The 16,776-nt window shown below is 38.1% G+C and overlaps 1 protein-coding gene across 1 annotated transcript in view; it reads left to right on the top strand.

Moving 5' to 3' along the window:
* Positions 1-16,776, top strand: part of ttyh3a (tweety family member 3a) — a 79,659-nt gene that overhangs the window by 15,851 nt on the left and 47,032 nt on the right. Inside the window, exon 2 of the mRNA XM_067420184.1 lies at positions 15,109-15,278. Within this exon, the coding sequence (XP_067276285.1) occupies positions 15,109-15,278 (170 nt within the window). The remainder of the gene's footprint in view (positions 1-15,108; positions 15,279-16,776) is intronic.

The raw sequence follows: 16,776 nt of genomic DNA, 5'->3' as shown, positions 1-16,776 counted from the left end.
ATGATTTTTGATGCGGCAGACAAACTGCATGTGACAAAATTATTGCGATTGAAAGTCATCACATGTAAACACCAGATCGGTTTAGATAATGTCTCATGTAAACAGTCCAATACATTTTTCAATCTGTAACGTACATACACAAAAATGATTACTGTCCATCACTGACTTGGAGGAGCAGTCGTGCGCAGTCCTACATCACCGGACTAATTTGCCTAATCTTCACGGAACTTTAGATCGCGGTGGAAACGCAGACAGTTGCAGGTCTGGGGGGGAGAAAAGTTCCTGTAAAAAAGTTCCTGGTACAAATTGTTCCGGGTAATTTTGGTGGAAACGGGGCTAAACATTCTTCGAACACCAACAAAACCAAACATTTCTTTTTGATGAAATTGACCTGAGATAATGGCAGTTGAGTATCAGTTTTATGGGGACGGAACTCGATCATCTTTAGGTCTGTGCCATTGAGAAACCTTGCAAGATCATCTCATCGGTTTGGTGCTGTATATGCTATGAAAATGGTAAAATGATGTGCCTGAGTTGAGTTACAAAATATATCAAGCCAAGGAACACAGGTACATGAAAAATATAAAAAGCCTTTAATTCATCGCGGCATAGGCAATAAAAACGTACAAAAACCGGCACAACAACACACTACGGCTAATAAGCCTTCATCAGGGTGTCTGAGGTACTTTTAAGGGATGCATTTACACTTGGTTCGATTGCCTGGACCGAACCAGAGTTCGATTCGCAAGTGCTGAATTACTACCCCTACAGGTCAGTTAATTTGACAAATTAAAATTGTGAGGAAACGCAATGCTGTTTCACTTCGTCTACACCATCTAAACTGCATGCGAGTGTGTTGAAAGTTATAATGTTATTCTATGTTTTAGTTTGTTGGCTGTGTGAGACTAGCAGTAAGCTACATCAACATTAGAACATACTGATTATATTCTAATATTTATTTGTGTTGAGCTATAGCATTGATTTGTTTTATGTATATTTTCTCACCTGTCTAATAAAGCACATGCATGAACTGCATCACTGTCAAGTCAAAGTTTGTTACAAAGCTCTTGCCATCTCGAAAACACCACCGATATTCATCCTCTTTTGATTTCTTATTTTGGTCCAAAGTCTGCTCGCCATGCATGGTCCATTATATTTGAACAAAAGTACAGCAGTGTCCAGTGAGACATTACACAGTTGTCCATAGGGATGCACGATATTGGATTTTTGCTGATATGCCGATATTTTTCAGCTCATTTTGGCCGATGCCGATATATGTTTATTTTTTCCCTTTGTTTGGAAACAACACCATTTTGAGCAAAAACAATTTTTTTTCATTCTGGTTTCAGATTTCTGAGGTATCCTTACTAAAAGGATTCTTGTTGAAGATAAATAAATGTTAATAAAGTTCTTTTTATGATAAGAGTATATTAAAAGCTTTGAAAATAACAATAATAAAATCAGTAATTTTTCACCCCAGATGCAGCTGTAACCTAAATATTGTATTTTTGGATTTATCGTTTGTGCACATGCAGTGGGGGTGGCATGACATCCATTGATGCTGTCTTTTAATTCTAAAATTATTGTAGAGCTCCTTGGATTATTTTTCATCATCCATTTCGTAAAATTTTATTACAGATTAATACTCTGTATATAAAAGTATTTAATTTACAAGTGTCATGCTTGTGATTTGACATCATTACTGATTTGTTTATTCAGAACAAGAAGTAACTTCAATTTATTTGTGTATTCTACTTTTCATTGTATTACTGTAACAACAGCGCCCCCACTACATGTATAATAGGGGTGTAAGAAAATATCGATACACGTGAATATCGCGATATTATGTTTGGCGATACTGTATCGATTCTCAAAAACGCTGTATCGATATTTATATATTTATTTATTTACATCCAAGATTCGTGGCTTTGTGTTCGGTTTAAACCACAGACTGTATAACACTCAACCGCTAGATGGCAGTGTTATCTCAGAACGTATAACTGACGCGGAGCCGGAGAAGCGCAAGGTGAAAGTGCATTGCTAGTGTTTACATTAGCAAACCCAGCTCTCAAGAGGATAGAATTATTCCGCTCCTGCAGTATACAGAGCTGAAGTGTGGACTCATGTTGGCTTCAGCTAAAAAGAAGCCACTAAGGAAATCGACAAGAAACATTTTTTTTGCAAAATAGGCGAAGTTATAATCTAATACTCGGGAAACACACTGAAACAGAGCTCGCTTAACATCCTGACGTCACCCGCGCTGCTGAGAAGCATTTCGATAGAATAGACTGCACGCTTTCCTCTCAGTAACAAAATAAACACACTCCAAAACTGACAGCGGTGGCAGGAGAACGAAAGATAAGAGCGATGTGGATATGGATGCACCAGCTCTGCAGTTCAGTGACGTTACTTGAAATAGCACTTTATACAATAGACTGCTTTATAGAAAACAGCTTTAGGCGCACTGCACTCCCTTTTTTGGTCGGCGTTTATTCATTCAAAAATGAGCAGTGCGCTTTAATGTTTCTAGGCAACCCCCGAATCACCTGTACTGTCAGTCAAATCAATGTAACGGTCAACACAACGGAAGACCCGCCGCTTCATTCATTCGTTTGGACAACAGAACATAAGCGTGATGATGTTGCGCGCTTTTCTGCTCAGAGTTGACTTTTTTTCAACTTCATGCGCTCGCAGCGCTCCTTCAAAAACGGGAGGGGCAGCAAGCGGTTTAAACGCGAGGCGCCCAGGGCGCATAAGCAGCGCGCATGACGCTCTCTGCCAACCGAAATCCATTGAAAAAAGGCGCCTCTCGCTGCAAAAACGCATTCTGTGTGATCGGTGCTGCTGTGTTAAATATAAAACAAACGGTCATTCAGTCATGAAATGGACTGCACTTTCTGTTGTTAAATAGCCACTGCTATACTGTGAACCTTTAAAACATTTACACACAAAGAATCCTGCAGTAACTTTACATTTCCCTCAACTTAGATTGCACATTGCATATGATTAGTGATATAAATTATACTGTATTAATTAAATAAAATACTTTGTCTCGTGTTTTAGGCTTATGGTTGTGTTCTTTATTCTTTTAAATTATAAAAAACAAAAACACACAAAAAAGAAATATCGCAATATATTGCCTCTCTTACAATATTGCAATATATTGCAATATATCGTATCGTAACCTCTGTATCGTGATGCGTATCGTATCGCCAGAGTCTTGGCAATACACAGCCCTAATGTATAAATATATAGCATTCTAGCTGAAGGGCACTAGGACCTGGAGGAGCTTCTGCTGCTGTGGAGGCTGCCGCACGCGCTAGAGTGGGGAGACGCGATTGGGCTAGTTTTGTTGTGAAAACGTGGCAAATCTGATGCTGACGGTCACGTCCTTCTGTACGTGCATTCAGAAATTCAAGGCAGCATTTAAAAACAGTCAATATAAATCACTGTACATGCAATGTATTTTCTTGTTTTCACTTGAAGAATGACAGCAGTGCTGACATGGTCTTATCGCTGTAGCACTCCTTGCACACGTGAGTTATTGCAGGCGCATATCAACACGTTATCATATCGGCATAAAGTTTTCATATCGGCCGATTCCGATGTCGTGCCGATAATATCGTGCATCCCTAGTTGTCCATATTTGTTGCTATAGTTTCTACGGCACTAAAAGGGGATGCCATTGACAGGCGACTCCCTAACACGTTCCGGTTCCATGGTTAAAATCTCAATTTTCTGACGATTTAGTAGTTGGAAACAAGTACTCAACTGAACAAACTATAACACTGGCCTAATGGTTTTTGGATATTTTCCTGCAAGAATCCTACATATTTTGCACCGTTAATCTCGCTACCCTCCATATTTATTTTAAAGTGCCCCTGCTATGGATTTTTGAAAATTACTTTTCATGTAGTATGTAACATAGCTCTAAGTGAATGAAAACATCCTGCAAATCTTTTAAATCTGAAAGTGAAGCATATATAAAGTTATTTTCTCAAAGTAAGAGTTGAATCTGAGACAATTATAAACAAATTGATTTTGTTTTTTTAAACGAACTCCATGTAGTTTCAGTGTGACGTCGAAACGAAAATGCTGCAGCCGATTCCTGTGAATACTGGATAACAGTAAGACGCTGTGCTCTACAATGTGTTTGTGTTTCATATTGTGTAGGTATCTGGCTAACCGGCAACTCACATTATTACTGTCTTACTGAAATACTACTGTAAATCAGCTGTGTGCTGCAGTATCACCTAAAACTGTGTCTATTCATGCAGAATGTCTGTCGTTCTCACTACTTTAAATAAAGATAAAAGGATGGAGCGAGATTTGTTTTGCAAACTTTGTTACATCAGTCATTCATGTTAGTGCTTGGCTAAAGTATGTGCTGTTGTTGATTAGTTCCTGCATGCTCACTGCAATAAATTAGCAACACACACACACAGGTCTGTTGCTGTACCCACATTTGTAAATGCTGATGGTTAGGAATTACAGTTGAAACATCTTATAATGTACCTTAAACTAAGTAGCGTATCATTGAGAAGCATCCGGTTAACGTTTCATCATCGATTCGGACGTTTCATCATCAATAAAATCACCATCTTTATTATGGTCTTTACAGTGTGTACTATTGCTCTTTTTCAGGAAGCCTCTGGGCAGAGCTAGAATTCAGTTATTATGAAGGGCGTTCGTTTTCGAAATACGTGCTGTAAGCGGTAGACCAATCAGAATAGACTGGCCCATCTGGCCAATCAGAGCAGAGTAGGCTCATGGAAAGGAGGGATTTAAAGAAACCGATTCATCCATTGAGTCATTTGAGAATCATTGAACACTGGTGATGTGCAAAAGATCAGGATCTCCAAAACTAAATTAGGATGCTAAGCTTAAAACAACATAATAGGGGCACTTTAAAATATATCCCACTTGAATGCTCCCCGTCGAGAGATGATGCTTCGATGTGCAAAATTGATCAAAACATCTTGGGACAAGATTTTCACACTGACAACTGTCACTGAAAGACAGTACTCCCCTTTGTAGCTTATCTACCCCTAAAGCAGGCATGTCCAGTCCTGGTCCTGAGGGCCAATGCCCTGCAGAGTTAAGATCCAACTTGCCCCAAACACCTGCCTGGAATATTTGAGTAATCCTGAAGACCTTGATTACTTTGATTCAGATGTGATGATTTGGGGTTTGAAGCCAAATTCTGCAGTACAGTGGCCCTCCAGAAACAGGATTGGACACCTCTGCCATAAAGGGTCTCTATTATATTACCTAAAGTAACGGTACCTAAAGTTTACACATTACTACCTCAATAGTACATATTAGAACAGTTTGAAAGGGTGCCACCCCCTTGACAGCTTATGTACCGTTATTTATTTTTTATTTTAGAGTGTGTGCCAGGAGAGTCATTTATATTTTTGGTCAGTTTACCAAACTTTAAGGATTGTAAAGTTCGTGAATTTTGTTAGAGTTAGAATTTGACCTCCAAGCTAACAGGCATGGACTGAAAAAATTACCGGTTTAATTTTGATCGTTTTAACCACTGTTTATTTAAAAAAAAAAAAAAAATCTGAGTATTAATATGCCTGGTAGTGGGAATGTGGGTTTGAGCACGGCTTGAAGTGAAAATGTGAAAAACAAAACCCCTACATACTTTCCCACACCCACTCCCCAGGCTGGCTGTGGGGGAGGCTGGAGAAATTCGTGACTGGCCTCTTCATGTCATGGGGGAGCACTGGAAACATTTCCATTTTTGATAATTGTAGCGCTGGTGGTTGTTGAATCATTCTAGCATGTCCTTCTCAGGGATGTCGTTGGGTGCACAGGAAGCGAGAGCAGGGATGCTGCTAATCTGTTTTGTCAGCATGTTTGCATGGTGCGACACAGACTGACGAGGCCGTCCTGTCGTCAGGCCAGGCAGGAAACACAAGCTGTCTCTCGTTGTGGCTTACTGCCAATAAATTCATCACGTGGTTGGCTAGTTATGAAGGATTTGTGAGGGAAACCATTCATGGAACGATGTAAACACAATCCTGTTTGTAATATTAATGTTTCTGCTTTGGTTTGACTCCAAATCTGATCTGCGTGGCTGTTTCTTTTACAGTTTACATTTGCAGTTAGGTGTTGACTACTGACTTCCTATATGTGTGTGGGAAGGTTTACTGCCTCCAGTCTGCCTTCAAAGGCTGAAATGCTTTTAGCATCCACTCTAAAAGTGATTTTAACTCCTCCCCAGATTACTCTTGGTTTCCTAAAGAAATCTCTGACCCAGATATGGCCCCTTGTTGCTCCAACAGCTAACGAAACGAGCTTCACTCTTTTCCATGACAATGTTGAATCTATATCCCTGAGGAAAATTAAATCAGTTGAAAGCAATTATTTGTACATTTTATATACATTATATGTACAGTATTATATATCAACATGTACATGTTGGGCTTTAAAAAGAGAAATTATGTTGTGCTTAGTGTAAAGAGTAAACTACATTTTGCTTTTTCAGAAGAAAGTAATTGTCATTTAAATATGATTTCCTAAAATGGCAGCTATATAATTTAAAGTATAAACTTAATATATGTACTTTGTGTTTAAGTTTTTTTAAGCAAACACTTAAGTTGTTATTTAGGTAAACCTTTAAAATATGAATGAGATTTGTATTTTATTTCTTACTTTACATAGAATGGCTATCCATAAAATAGTCACAAGTAGTCTCATGAATTTAGTCTTTTATACTTATTCGTTTGTGTGAATAAAATGTGCCTTTCATAGTTTCTGTTGACCTGTACCAAACATCCACAAAGATGCTTTTGATCTTTTTTTTGATCTTTCAAACTTGTAGCGTTAAGCTTCTATTTTGTTTTTGAAGCCACATTTTTATAATACAAAAATGATTGTCATTTCAAGTGGCAGTTATGACTTTTTCCAATGTAATTTCCTAATGCAAGTGACATTAACTCAAAAGCTTATGGCTGAACTATCTTAGACTTTTATCATAGGTTGTGTTAGAAGGACTGGCGCTTCATTCTCTTCAAGACTGAATGAAACTGTCTTTGTGTTTTGACTGCTCTGCCCCATTCATTTAAACTACATCCGCCGTTTCCTATAGGAGAGTCAAGCCGTCTCACAGGTCGCTCTGAAATGAAGATTAGGTCAAAAAACGATTCAGTGTCACTTGATAAAGCCAGATTTTTCTGAATCACATTTCAATGAGTAATTGTTTATAGTGTCCCAGCGAAAAGAGATGGATGGATGGACATGCTTTTCCATAGTTATTAACGTTGTGATTGTGAATGCTTTTTTTAATGCTATAATACAATGGGCGTCAGGACACAAGAAACTGTTGTTTTGTATAATTTGTTATAGTGGACAACAACTGACACAGTGTTATTGATGCTTCATGACGTCCTGACAGAAAGACTATCATGTTTATTTATTTGTTTTTCCCACTCCTCCACAATGGGTTCCAAGCCAACACATTTGATGTTGACCAATAGGATCACAGAAGCCATTTCAAACAATGCTAAATGAGAGAGATAGAGAGAGACAATGGTATTAGTGCTGCTTAGTGATGTTATGCATAGGCAATGTTATGGAGGAAAGGTTTGTGGAGCTATGGGGTTTCTGATGCAAGCTAGCTAATAATGTATTATATTATCCTTCACTGCTTCTGTAGATCATTTCCTGAAATCAGTCACTAGCTCTGCCATCTGGTTGACATAACGGATGTCGTTAAAGATGGCTAGCGAGGATTGGCCAGGAATAGGGTTGCAAAGGGCCTGAACATTTTCATTAAATTTCAAGAAACTTTCCAAAAGTTTCTGAAAATTTCCCCCAAATCCTGGTTTCAAGAATCTTTGCAACCCTAGCCAGGAAACATGCAGTCTTTACAATGTTTTTTTTTGTCCACGAGAATAATCTGACACAGTGACTATATTATGTCGCAGGACTCAACGCTGAGTCTTTTTTTTTTTTTTTTTTTTTTTACTGGCCTGGTTGTGCCCTACCACAAAAAAAATAAAAAAATAAATACATTTATATAAATAAATACATTAAATAAAAGTTGTTTTTGATCCATGTAACCTTAATCAATTAAGTTATGGCACCAAAAAACTACTAGCCGAATTTGTATACACTTTAAATATTATTATAATTGTAATATTGTTCAGTAATGAATCAAATTATGAACAATAGCATAACACAAATAAATACAATTGAAATAAACAGTTATTTTCAGGTTTTCATGTAGGTATAAACTAGATTTTCAGGTACAGAAATAACAATCAAATATATCATTGCCTTAAATATAAATTATAGATGAACCCTTTTTTAAATTATTTAGTCCAATTGAGTGAGAAATTTTTTATGCCTTTTTGTTTGACAAAAACAGACAGCAGCAGGATTATGAGGCTGGAGTTGCCTGGATCTGATTCTGTTACACATGCATCATATTTCTCACATTCACTTAAGACATAACAGACTACATTTACAAACATACTCGACAAGATGGCCATTTAAATTATAAAAAAATTATATTTGTCGTAGTTGGGTGAAGTTGAAGAACAATGACGACTTCCGCTTCTGGGCAAAAAAAAAAGGCAAAACAGGCAAAAGGGTCCATTAACTAAATGTGCACAAATAATTTGATATTAAATACATTTCCAATGGTAAATAAATGTGAAAAAAGTGTCTTTGTTTAGTAGAGCACAGTGAGATTCAATGTAGGGTGAAAATCAGTTTTCTCTGAAACGTGACAAAATAAAGGGTGGTGCATATTTTGCAAATATCAGAAGGGTGGCCTATAGCCAGGAGCACATTTCAGCACAGTGACCTTGTGTTCGAAATGCTGCTGTTGTTCTTGGGCAGTGGTATTGCTCAGCGGGCTCTTTCGCTGTGCCGTGTCCTGAATCAGCATATGGAAAGAGGAGATCCATTAAGATAATCTGCAGAAGATTACCGTCTGTTTAGAAAAGCTGAGTCTGGGTCTTTTCCTGCTAGCAGCAAAACGAAAAATGTGGCAAGATTGAAATCTTGGTAATTGCAGTGACCGCTTTGCAAGTTCTCACATGAAAACACGGTCATGAGCAGTTGGCAAAGGCTAGCTGTGTTTCAAACCTCAGTCTTACCAGTGAGGAAGACTCAAAAACATGTAGATCATATTACATTTATGCATTTGGCAGATGCATTTATTCAAAGCAACTTGCTTGTATTCAGCGTACACATTTAATCAGCAGTTTATGCATTCCCTAGGAATCAAACCCATGACGTTGGTCTAGCAAGAACAATCCTTTATTGTTTTTGCTACTTTTTCTTATTTGATAATTGATTTTCTTGTTTGAAACCAATTCAGTAAATAATAAATTGACCTCCAAACCCCTGTGTATCTTTTTTCATCTTCTACTAGTGCTGATTATTCAATTGTATTGTATGTTTATAAAGGCGTTACAGTCTGCCTGTACGCTGAGATGATCTCATGGGCGCAAAGGCTGTTAATCGCGTTCTCCAAACACATTGTCAGTGCTTGTCAGCTATGCCATTCTGGTAAGAGCTGTTATTCTTTGTAAATGAGAGTATTTAAGCACTGATTAATCATATCAAAGTGCTTACTGGCCATTCTCCCAGATGGTGCTGGCACAGATTTCCTCATCCTGAGTTGTCATATCACCCATCATCAACATCATCATCATCATCATTCACACCTCATTTGTCTCAGATGAGTTCCTGCCTCATACTACCTGTTATTTTATTGGATGGTTTTGAGTCTGACTTCAAATGTAACTTTGCTTTCCATTTATTAAAACACACTTTGTACTCCAATACCACAGCAAAATCTACTAGTAGATAACTAACTAATAGAGTTCAAACATTATTAAAGGCAAGTGAACAGTAAGTAAAAAAATGAGATCAACAGTTACAAATAAAGTAAGATTTCTCTGTAGTGTGTTCGTGTACGGACATGTAATAATTATGCTAAATGTAAAATAACAAAGTATTTACTGTATAAATTAAATATAGATTTATCTTTGTCAAAACTGTGTTTTGTTGTTTGTTTTTACATTTGATTGCATATACAACAGCAGGTATTTATCGGTTGCTGTCACTTTAAGAGCAAATGCACAGATCCAATATACTGATACACATCCAATTTATTTCTCAACTGTTTACATTCACTTGACACAAATGACTGCGTTTACGAGAAACTTGTGGATACTGGTGTTTTGACATTTTTGTATGTGTCCATTCAAGGGCATGTGGATGAGGAATTAATTTGCTGTCTGCTCCGAAAATAGCGGGCGAGTACCAAATTGATGGTGAAACTTGGCAATTAATGCGTGAAGCATGCGTGCAGAGGATTAAGGATGAACTACAATCTCGACCCCCAAGTCATGATGGTCAGCTAATCATCCAGCAACTGTTTTTGGTTAGTGGTTTTGAACAGGAAAGAGGTTAATGTGTCATCTAGTTATAACAGATAGTCTGTAAAGTTGTCTCGGTTGGTTATTTATCATAAATATGCATCTATTTGGTCATTCACTGTTGTCTTAAAAAGAATCATAAATGTAATATCCAGGTGTCTGTCTTTTACCAGTCGGCATTAACTTAACTGTCTGATTTTGAACTCTCACACAGTGAAAGGTTCAGATGGCCTTACAAAAGATTCATTTTTCTTGAAGAGCCACTGTGAATAGTTGACATTGTGGCTTGTGGACAAGTGGTTTTCACAGCACAAGGCTTTATTGTGCTTCTAAAATTAGATCAGGGTTTAGGATATGCCTGCAAGGGACAGCGTTGTCTTGTTTTTGGAAATAATTGTCCATATTTCTCTGTCATACATTAATGCAAGTCTAATACACATTCTGAAATGTAATCTAGAGGTCTTGAATTTAAAATCTGTGCAAAAACAGGAGTATTGATCCGTTTAACATTCTGCAATAGCCAAAGACTCATCAGCTGGTCCCCATTGTGACTGATCCCTGGTTTTAAGGGCAGAGAGTATGTTAACTGAGGTAACCTAATTACCTTTACTTAAGTCTAGTAAAGTAGAGCTGTATAAGCAAACTTTATATTCTGTTGCAATATACTGACTTCAATTTTAACTATAAAGTTTAATTGATATAATTATAATAGTAATTAATATTACTGTGAGGCAGACTTTTATCAGTGTGGTGCACATTTTAGCATATCTTGGCTGTAAACTGTTAGCTTGGCTCTGCCCTCCTACATACTTCCGCTCAATTTTCATTTTCCTTCAGTACTACGTCGGGGACTGCGGTATATTCTTAGGTTTTCTCTGAACAATTTTGTACCGGTCCAATCAGCGAACAGAGGGAGTGTCTGAGAACGATGACGTTGATGTCGTGCGCTAGTTTGAGTTGTAGTTCAGTAATGGTGGCCGAGAAAGATGCGAACGAAACCATTCATTCTGTTGTGGCACCGCTGCCGAATATCCAGAAGTTAAAGCCAGAGCAAGAACAATCTTTGCTGGGGTTTGTTGATGGCCATGATGTTGTGGCCCTCCTCCCCAACAGGTTCAATTTAGGAAAAGTTTGATTTTCCAGCTCGCTCCGTTAGTGGTGAAGGAGTTGGCTGAAGCCCTATTCGGACGGTAATTGTTTCTCGTGGGCTCTGAAAGTATTGCCATCATTTACAGGGGCTAGTCTGTGATTTTTATTGCCGTCCGTTTCCCACCACCCACATAAAAATCCCCAGCCAAATTACCTACTGCTTTTGACAAACACCTAGGTCGTGTGGTGATGTAATAGCTGTCCTATTCCACATCGCTGAGTTTTCAAGAATATATCACTTATAAATTCACTCTTTATGTGCATTTTGACCACTGCAGAGCACAGTACGGTTGTGCTTTGCTGTTATTTGGATGCATTTCTAGACTTGTATTTTTTTTAAATGCTGGCAAGTATTTACAAGAGCAATATATGTCTTCACCGCTCAAACATATAAAATGATCATCATCATTTTCATGTTACGGACCACGTGAGCACAAAACTCTCCCCTCCTCCATGAATAACACAATCATAATCTGAATGCACAAGTTTCAGGTTTTATCCTATGGTTGTGACACTGAGGTGGCCTGCACATTTATTTTGACGGATTTGGGAGAAACAGGCGAAGGGCGCATGACATATGTCACGACCAAACGTTAACGATTGGTTACGGCAGATCCAGAGTTGCTCAGGGCAGATCCAATAGTTTTAAACTTCAACAGAGTACCTGCCTTCGCGAAAGGAAACACTTGTCAATGGAGAGTGGCCAGACTCTCTGTACAAATGAAATGTACGAGAGTCTGGTAAGGCCAGGCTAGTAAACAGTCCACTTAATCTGGAAAAGATCGAATGACTGACATGTAAAATGACCATCCAGTGTCCGGAATCCTCTGGATGGAGCTGAATTTAATAATGCCACAATAATAGACCAATGTGTGCAATTCGGTACCTCATTCAAATGGCTGCATAAGAATGTCAGTGGCAAACCAGTGATCAGAAAATAGAAGTTTTGGAATTGGTAATATTTGTTCATGTATTTTGAAGGATGTCTCTTAAGCTCACCATAGCTGCTATCATTTAAAATAAAAAAATTGTAACATTATAAATGTCTTAACTGTCACTTTTAAGTAATCTTTGCAGAATTGTCTTTGTCCCTACATTTCATGCATAGACATAAGACAAAATAGTTATATTTATAGATCTTGTTTACTTCTTAACAGCTGCCTAAAACAAAACTCTTGAACTCAATTGTTAATCCACAATTTCCAGCAAGGAGTTCTTCCTCCAGAAGGTCCTTGCGACAGTTTGGCACAATGTAAACACAACTTTGTTTCCTGTCAGTCTGATATACCTGTGTACACTGGCCCAAGAATTCACTGGACTCATCTGAGCTTAACCCCAAGGAATTACCTTGAGACAAACAATCAGGCTTTGTGTGTTAGGGTAAATGGCTTTTTAGCATTAGAGACTGTGCTTTTAAGACCTGCTCACTTTTCCAGTCTGACTTGCTGGGCCCTTTTAAACCGACACAATGATTTCCCCAGCTCTCCTGTGATCACACACTGAGTTTGACAGGCAACTTGGCACAAGTTGAAAGCTGTATAAAAAGTACTTGATTTGGGAGATTTGAAATGCTTACATGAGGAGAGTGGAATTCAGTGAGTCTGTGCAGATTAACTGACTGGATACCAGGCCAAACCCGTCATGGGTGTCTCCATTTCTCCATACCCCTGGTAATCAGGCACAACCAGAATTGGGTCAGTTTTTGAGGAATTTGATCTTAAAATGCTTAATCCCTGTGTGGTTGTCACAACAAGACTGTCAGAATGAAGTGTGTGTCTTAACTGAGAATAGCCCTGACCTCATTATACACAAAACATCCCCTGCAGGTTATTTGTCACATGATTTGCAGCAGAAAACTCTGCTTGGAGCAACCCACACACCATTTTCAATGTTAGTAAAAATGAAAGTGCTTCAAAGTGTCTGAGTTTTATTGGTCATATTCTGAACTCAAAAAGAGTCATAAAACTGAAATGAACAGCTGAAAAGAAATATAACACAAACCTGTTGGGATGGGTTCAACTAATTAGGTCATTTATTTGTTGTAGCTTATAGCTTTTTTTACAGTTATGAACTAATATCGAGGCACACTATAGATTTTTATTTTATTTACCTGTATAATAAAGTGATGGCGTTCGTATGATTTCTTGATTTACAAAGCATAATGCAGTATAAATATGTTTAACAGTTGTGTAAATGTGCTGCGTAAACCTTTTCATTATTGTTTGGTTTAGAGGCTTAAGTCTGATTTATACTACTTTTTTTTTCTTCCCTTCAAGTGTACAGATACCATACCTATTCGTCATCATCACAAGTTCAAATTCTGCAAAATGATTACCCTGACTTGTAATACAATTTAAAAATACAGTAAAATAGGCAATTGAACAATGGAAAAAATCAGAACAACATAATACATAAATACATACTTGAAAATTAAATTATTAAGTACATTTAAAAACTTGAAAGAGGACAAAATATTTGCGCACTGTGAGACGTGTGCACGCTTCTGCAAGTTCTCATTCGCGTCTTCTGGCCCTACACGCGGGTGATGACGGCGAACATGACTGGTCATATTCAAACATACGGCAGCACTCGCATGCATTTAGTTTACAAAGAGAGACCGTTTTGCCCACGTTTTTCTTTTATTATCGCTGTTGTATTGTATCACTGCGGAGCGAGCACGTGTATCCATGGACAGAAACATACATAAAGCGTTATTTTCAAGTTACAACCCATATAAAAGATGCGTCACTGTGCAAGTGGCACCCCGGTTGGGAAACACTGAGTTAGAGAACAGACACTACATTTAACAACCAAAAGTGTCCGTTCAATAAGTCTGGCGCAGCTTAACTTTCATAGGAATTAATTAGAAAAATTGAAATACTCACTTTGCTCCGCTGGCCGCAGCTTCGTTTACATGAATGCTGTCCGAGCCGAGTGCTCTGAGTGAGATCCCACCCCCCCATGGACGGGTTGAAAACATATGGAAATACTAGCTCCTTCTAGTCTTTAGCCTCTGGCACAAAAATCCTCCGATGATGCAAAATGATGATATTTAAGATATTATGAATAAAATACATCAATCTCAGGGGGATGGGGGGGCATTCGAATATAGCCGGGTTTCTACTGATACAAAACCATATGTTAAATTGCTGAAGTATATACCTTGATCCAAATCCACTTCCAGCTATACTCTATTTGATTACTTGTGTTAATATACTCTATTAACACAAGCAGTCGACACAAGCACTAGAATATTTAGTCTTTGTCCAGTGTATTTCTCTCCAAGTGCTGTGACCTGAAAAATGTCTTTGTATTAATTTTAAGCTTTAGAGTTGTGAGCTGTCTCTTAACCCCCGCACACAAGCACTTGTGGACGCGGGAATCTTTTGTTGTTGCATCTCTACTAGTTTGTTGCCGTTATGAAACAATGGCCCGGGCCGGTGTCACCACCAAGAAAAATCAATGCGCATGCATGAGCTGAGCATACAAATTAAACATGGTTTGAATTCATCCATCTTTAACATTATCTTCCCTTCTTCTATTTACGCAGTCCATCCTGCTGCTGGGCAGTGTAGCTCTTGCATGCTTGGCTTTGGACCTCCTCTTCCTCCTCATCTACTCCTGCTGGCTGTGTTGTCGCCGTAAGAAGAACGACGAGCAGCCGAATGCAGACTGCTGCTGCACCGCCTGGTGCGTCATCATCGCCACCCTCGTCTGCAGGTGAGTCTGAACGCATTTGTTCCCCCTCTTCCGCTGTCAGTGTCATATTCAGGCAGATGAATGATGCATTTAGTCACTGCTCACTTTTATAAAAAATGTCCCCAGCTGGAAAAACCCATTCTGCTTGTTGGAGTATAAAAGAAGTGTTGCATTATCTGAAGGGCTGCAGGGTTTAATTTCTGGAAGGGAGGTCATTTCTGCACGAATCTCTGCAGTTCATTTAAAGCTTTCCCTAGGCTGCTGTGCTAGCTGCAGGTGTGGGTTTAATTTAGAGATGGACCAATACTGAATCCCTCCACCGATATCTGATTATTCTGAATGATATCTGTCGATACCGATTGTGGAGGTAGTCTGATGCATATTGCACGCATAAATAGGTGGTTCTGACTGAAATCAACAGTTCTAATTTGATTGGCTGTCTTCATGCAACTTAAAGGAGTAACAGCCCGTTGTTAATTACATCTGGTAAAGATGTGTTAAGAAGCAGGTTAAAGCTTCATATGGTTAATGCTTTTGAAGAAGAGATCTAATCTCTGTATTTGCCAAAGTTTGCCAGGTTAATGGCATCAATTTTTAGTAGGAAGTGCTACATTTCCATAAGCATGCTATTCAGGTAGCAGAACTTGAACCACTTTTTTCATGGCAGCACTTTTTGTTGTTGCTTTATTTTTTGTCTTCTTTAGTTCCCAGGGTCCTAAAAATGTGTTACCAACAATAAAAATTAGGAGTAGTGTTATCAAAAATACTGATATTTCGATATGTATCGATACTAAAATATCTGAAACGATCTAATACCTTTCCTGCAGTATCGATGCACTGCAGCTGCGCTTTCTTGCTCTTCTCTCTGACTGACAACGAGTTGACACGCACCCGCCTCCTCCAGTTAAATAGTGTTGGTGTGACGGATCAGAGTTTTGCATAGGAATACACATAATTCGACTCATTCCCGCAGATTTCACACTCACATCTGAAACATACACACATACAGTAATAAAGACGCCTCTGATATTCAAGTGCAAAAAATAATCTCCTTTTCTCAGCTTATTAATGGTCAAATACAATCAAAAATAATGTTGCACTGCCCAACTTGGTGAGTATTAGCGTAAACACAGTCGTAAACGGTTCAGGAAGTGTAACCGGACCAGTGTTTTTTCCACATGTAATCGGATATTGATACTTTTCCAGTTATCGTTTCGATGTTAAAAATTCCAGTATCTTGACAACACTAATTAGGGGTGCATTGAGTTTTTTGGGGGGTTGCAGATAATATCATCATATATATGCATCATACATATGTATAATAATAATTTAATACTGTTAATGTGATTTTTTTGTTGTTGTTGTTGTTCTGTAGATTATAATGTTGACATAAGTTACTTGTAAAATGTAAAACAAATTAAGTTTTTTTTTTTTTAAATTAAGGCACAATGGTATAGAAATTTAGATTACTCTTTATTTGAAGGCATCTTTGTCATCGTGTAAAAAGTACTTACTGTAG

The sequence above is a fragment of the Pseudorasbora parva genome, chromosome 2 (assembly GCF_024679245.1).
Source record: "Pseudorasbora parva isolate DD20220531a chromosome 2, ASM2467924v1, whole genome shotgun sequence".
In the NCBI taxonomy this organism is placed as follows: Eukaryota; Metazoa; Chordata; class Actinopteri; order Cypriniformes; family Gobionidae; genus Pseudorasbora; species Pseudorasbora parva.
The sequence above is the reverse complement of the archived record's forward strand: the minus strand, read 5'-3'. Positions and strand labels throughout refer to the sequence as shown.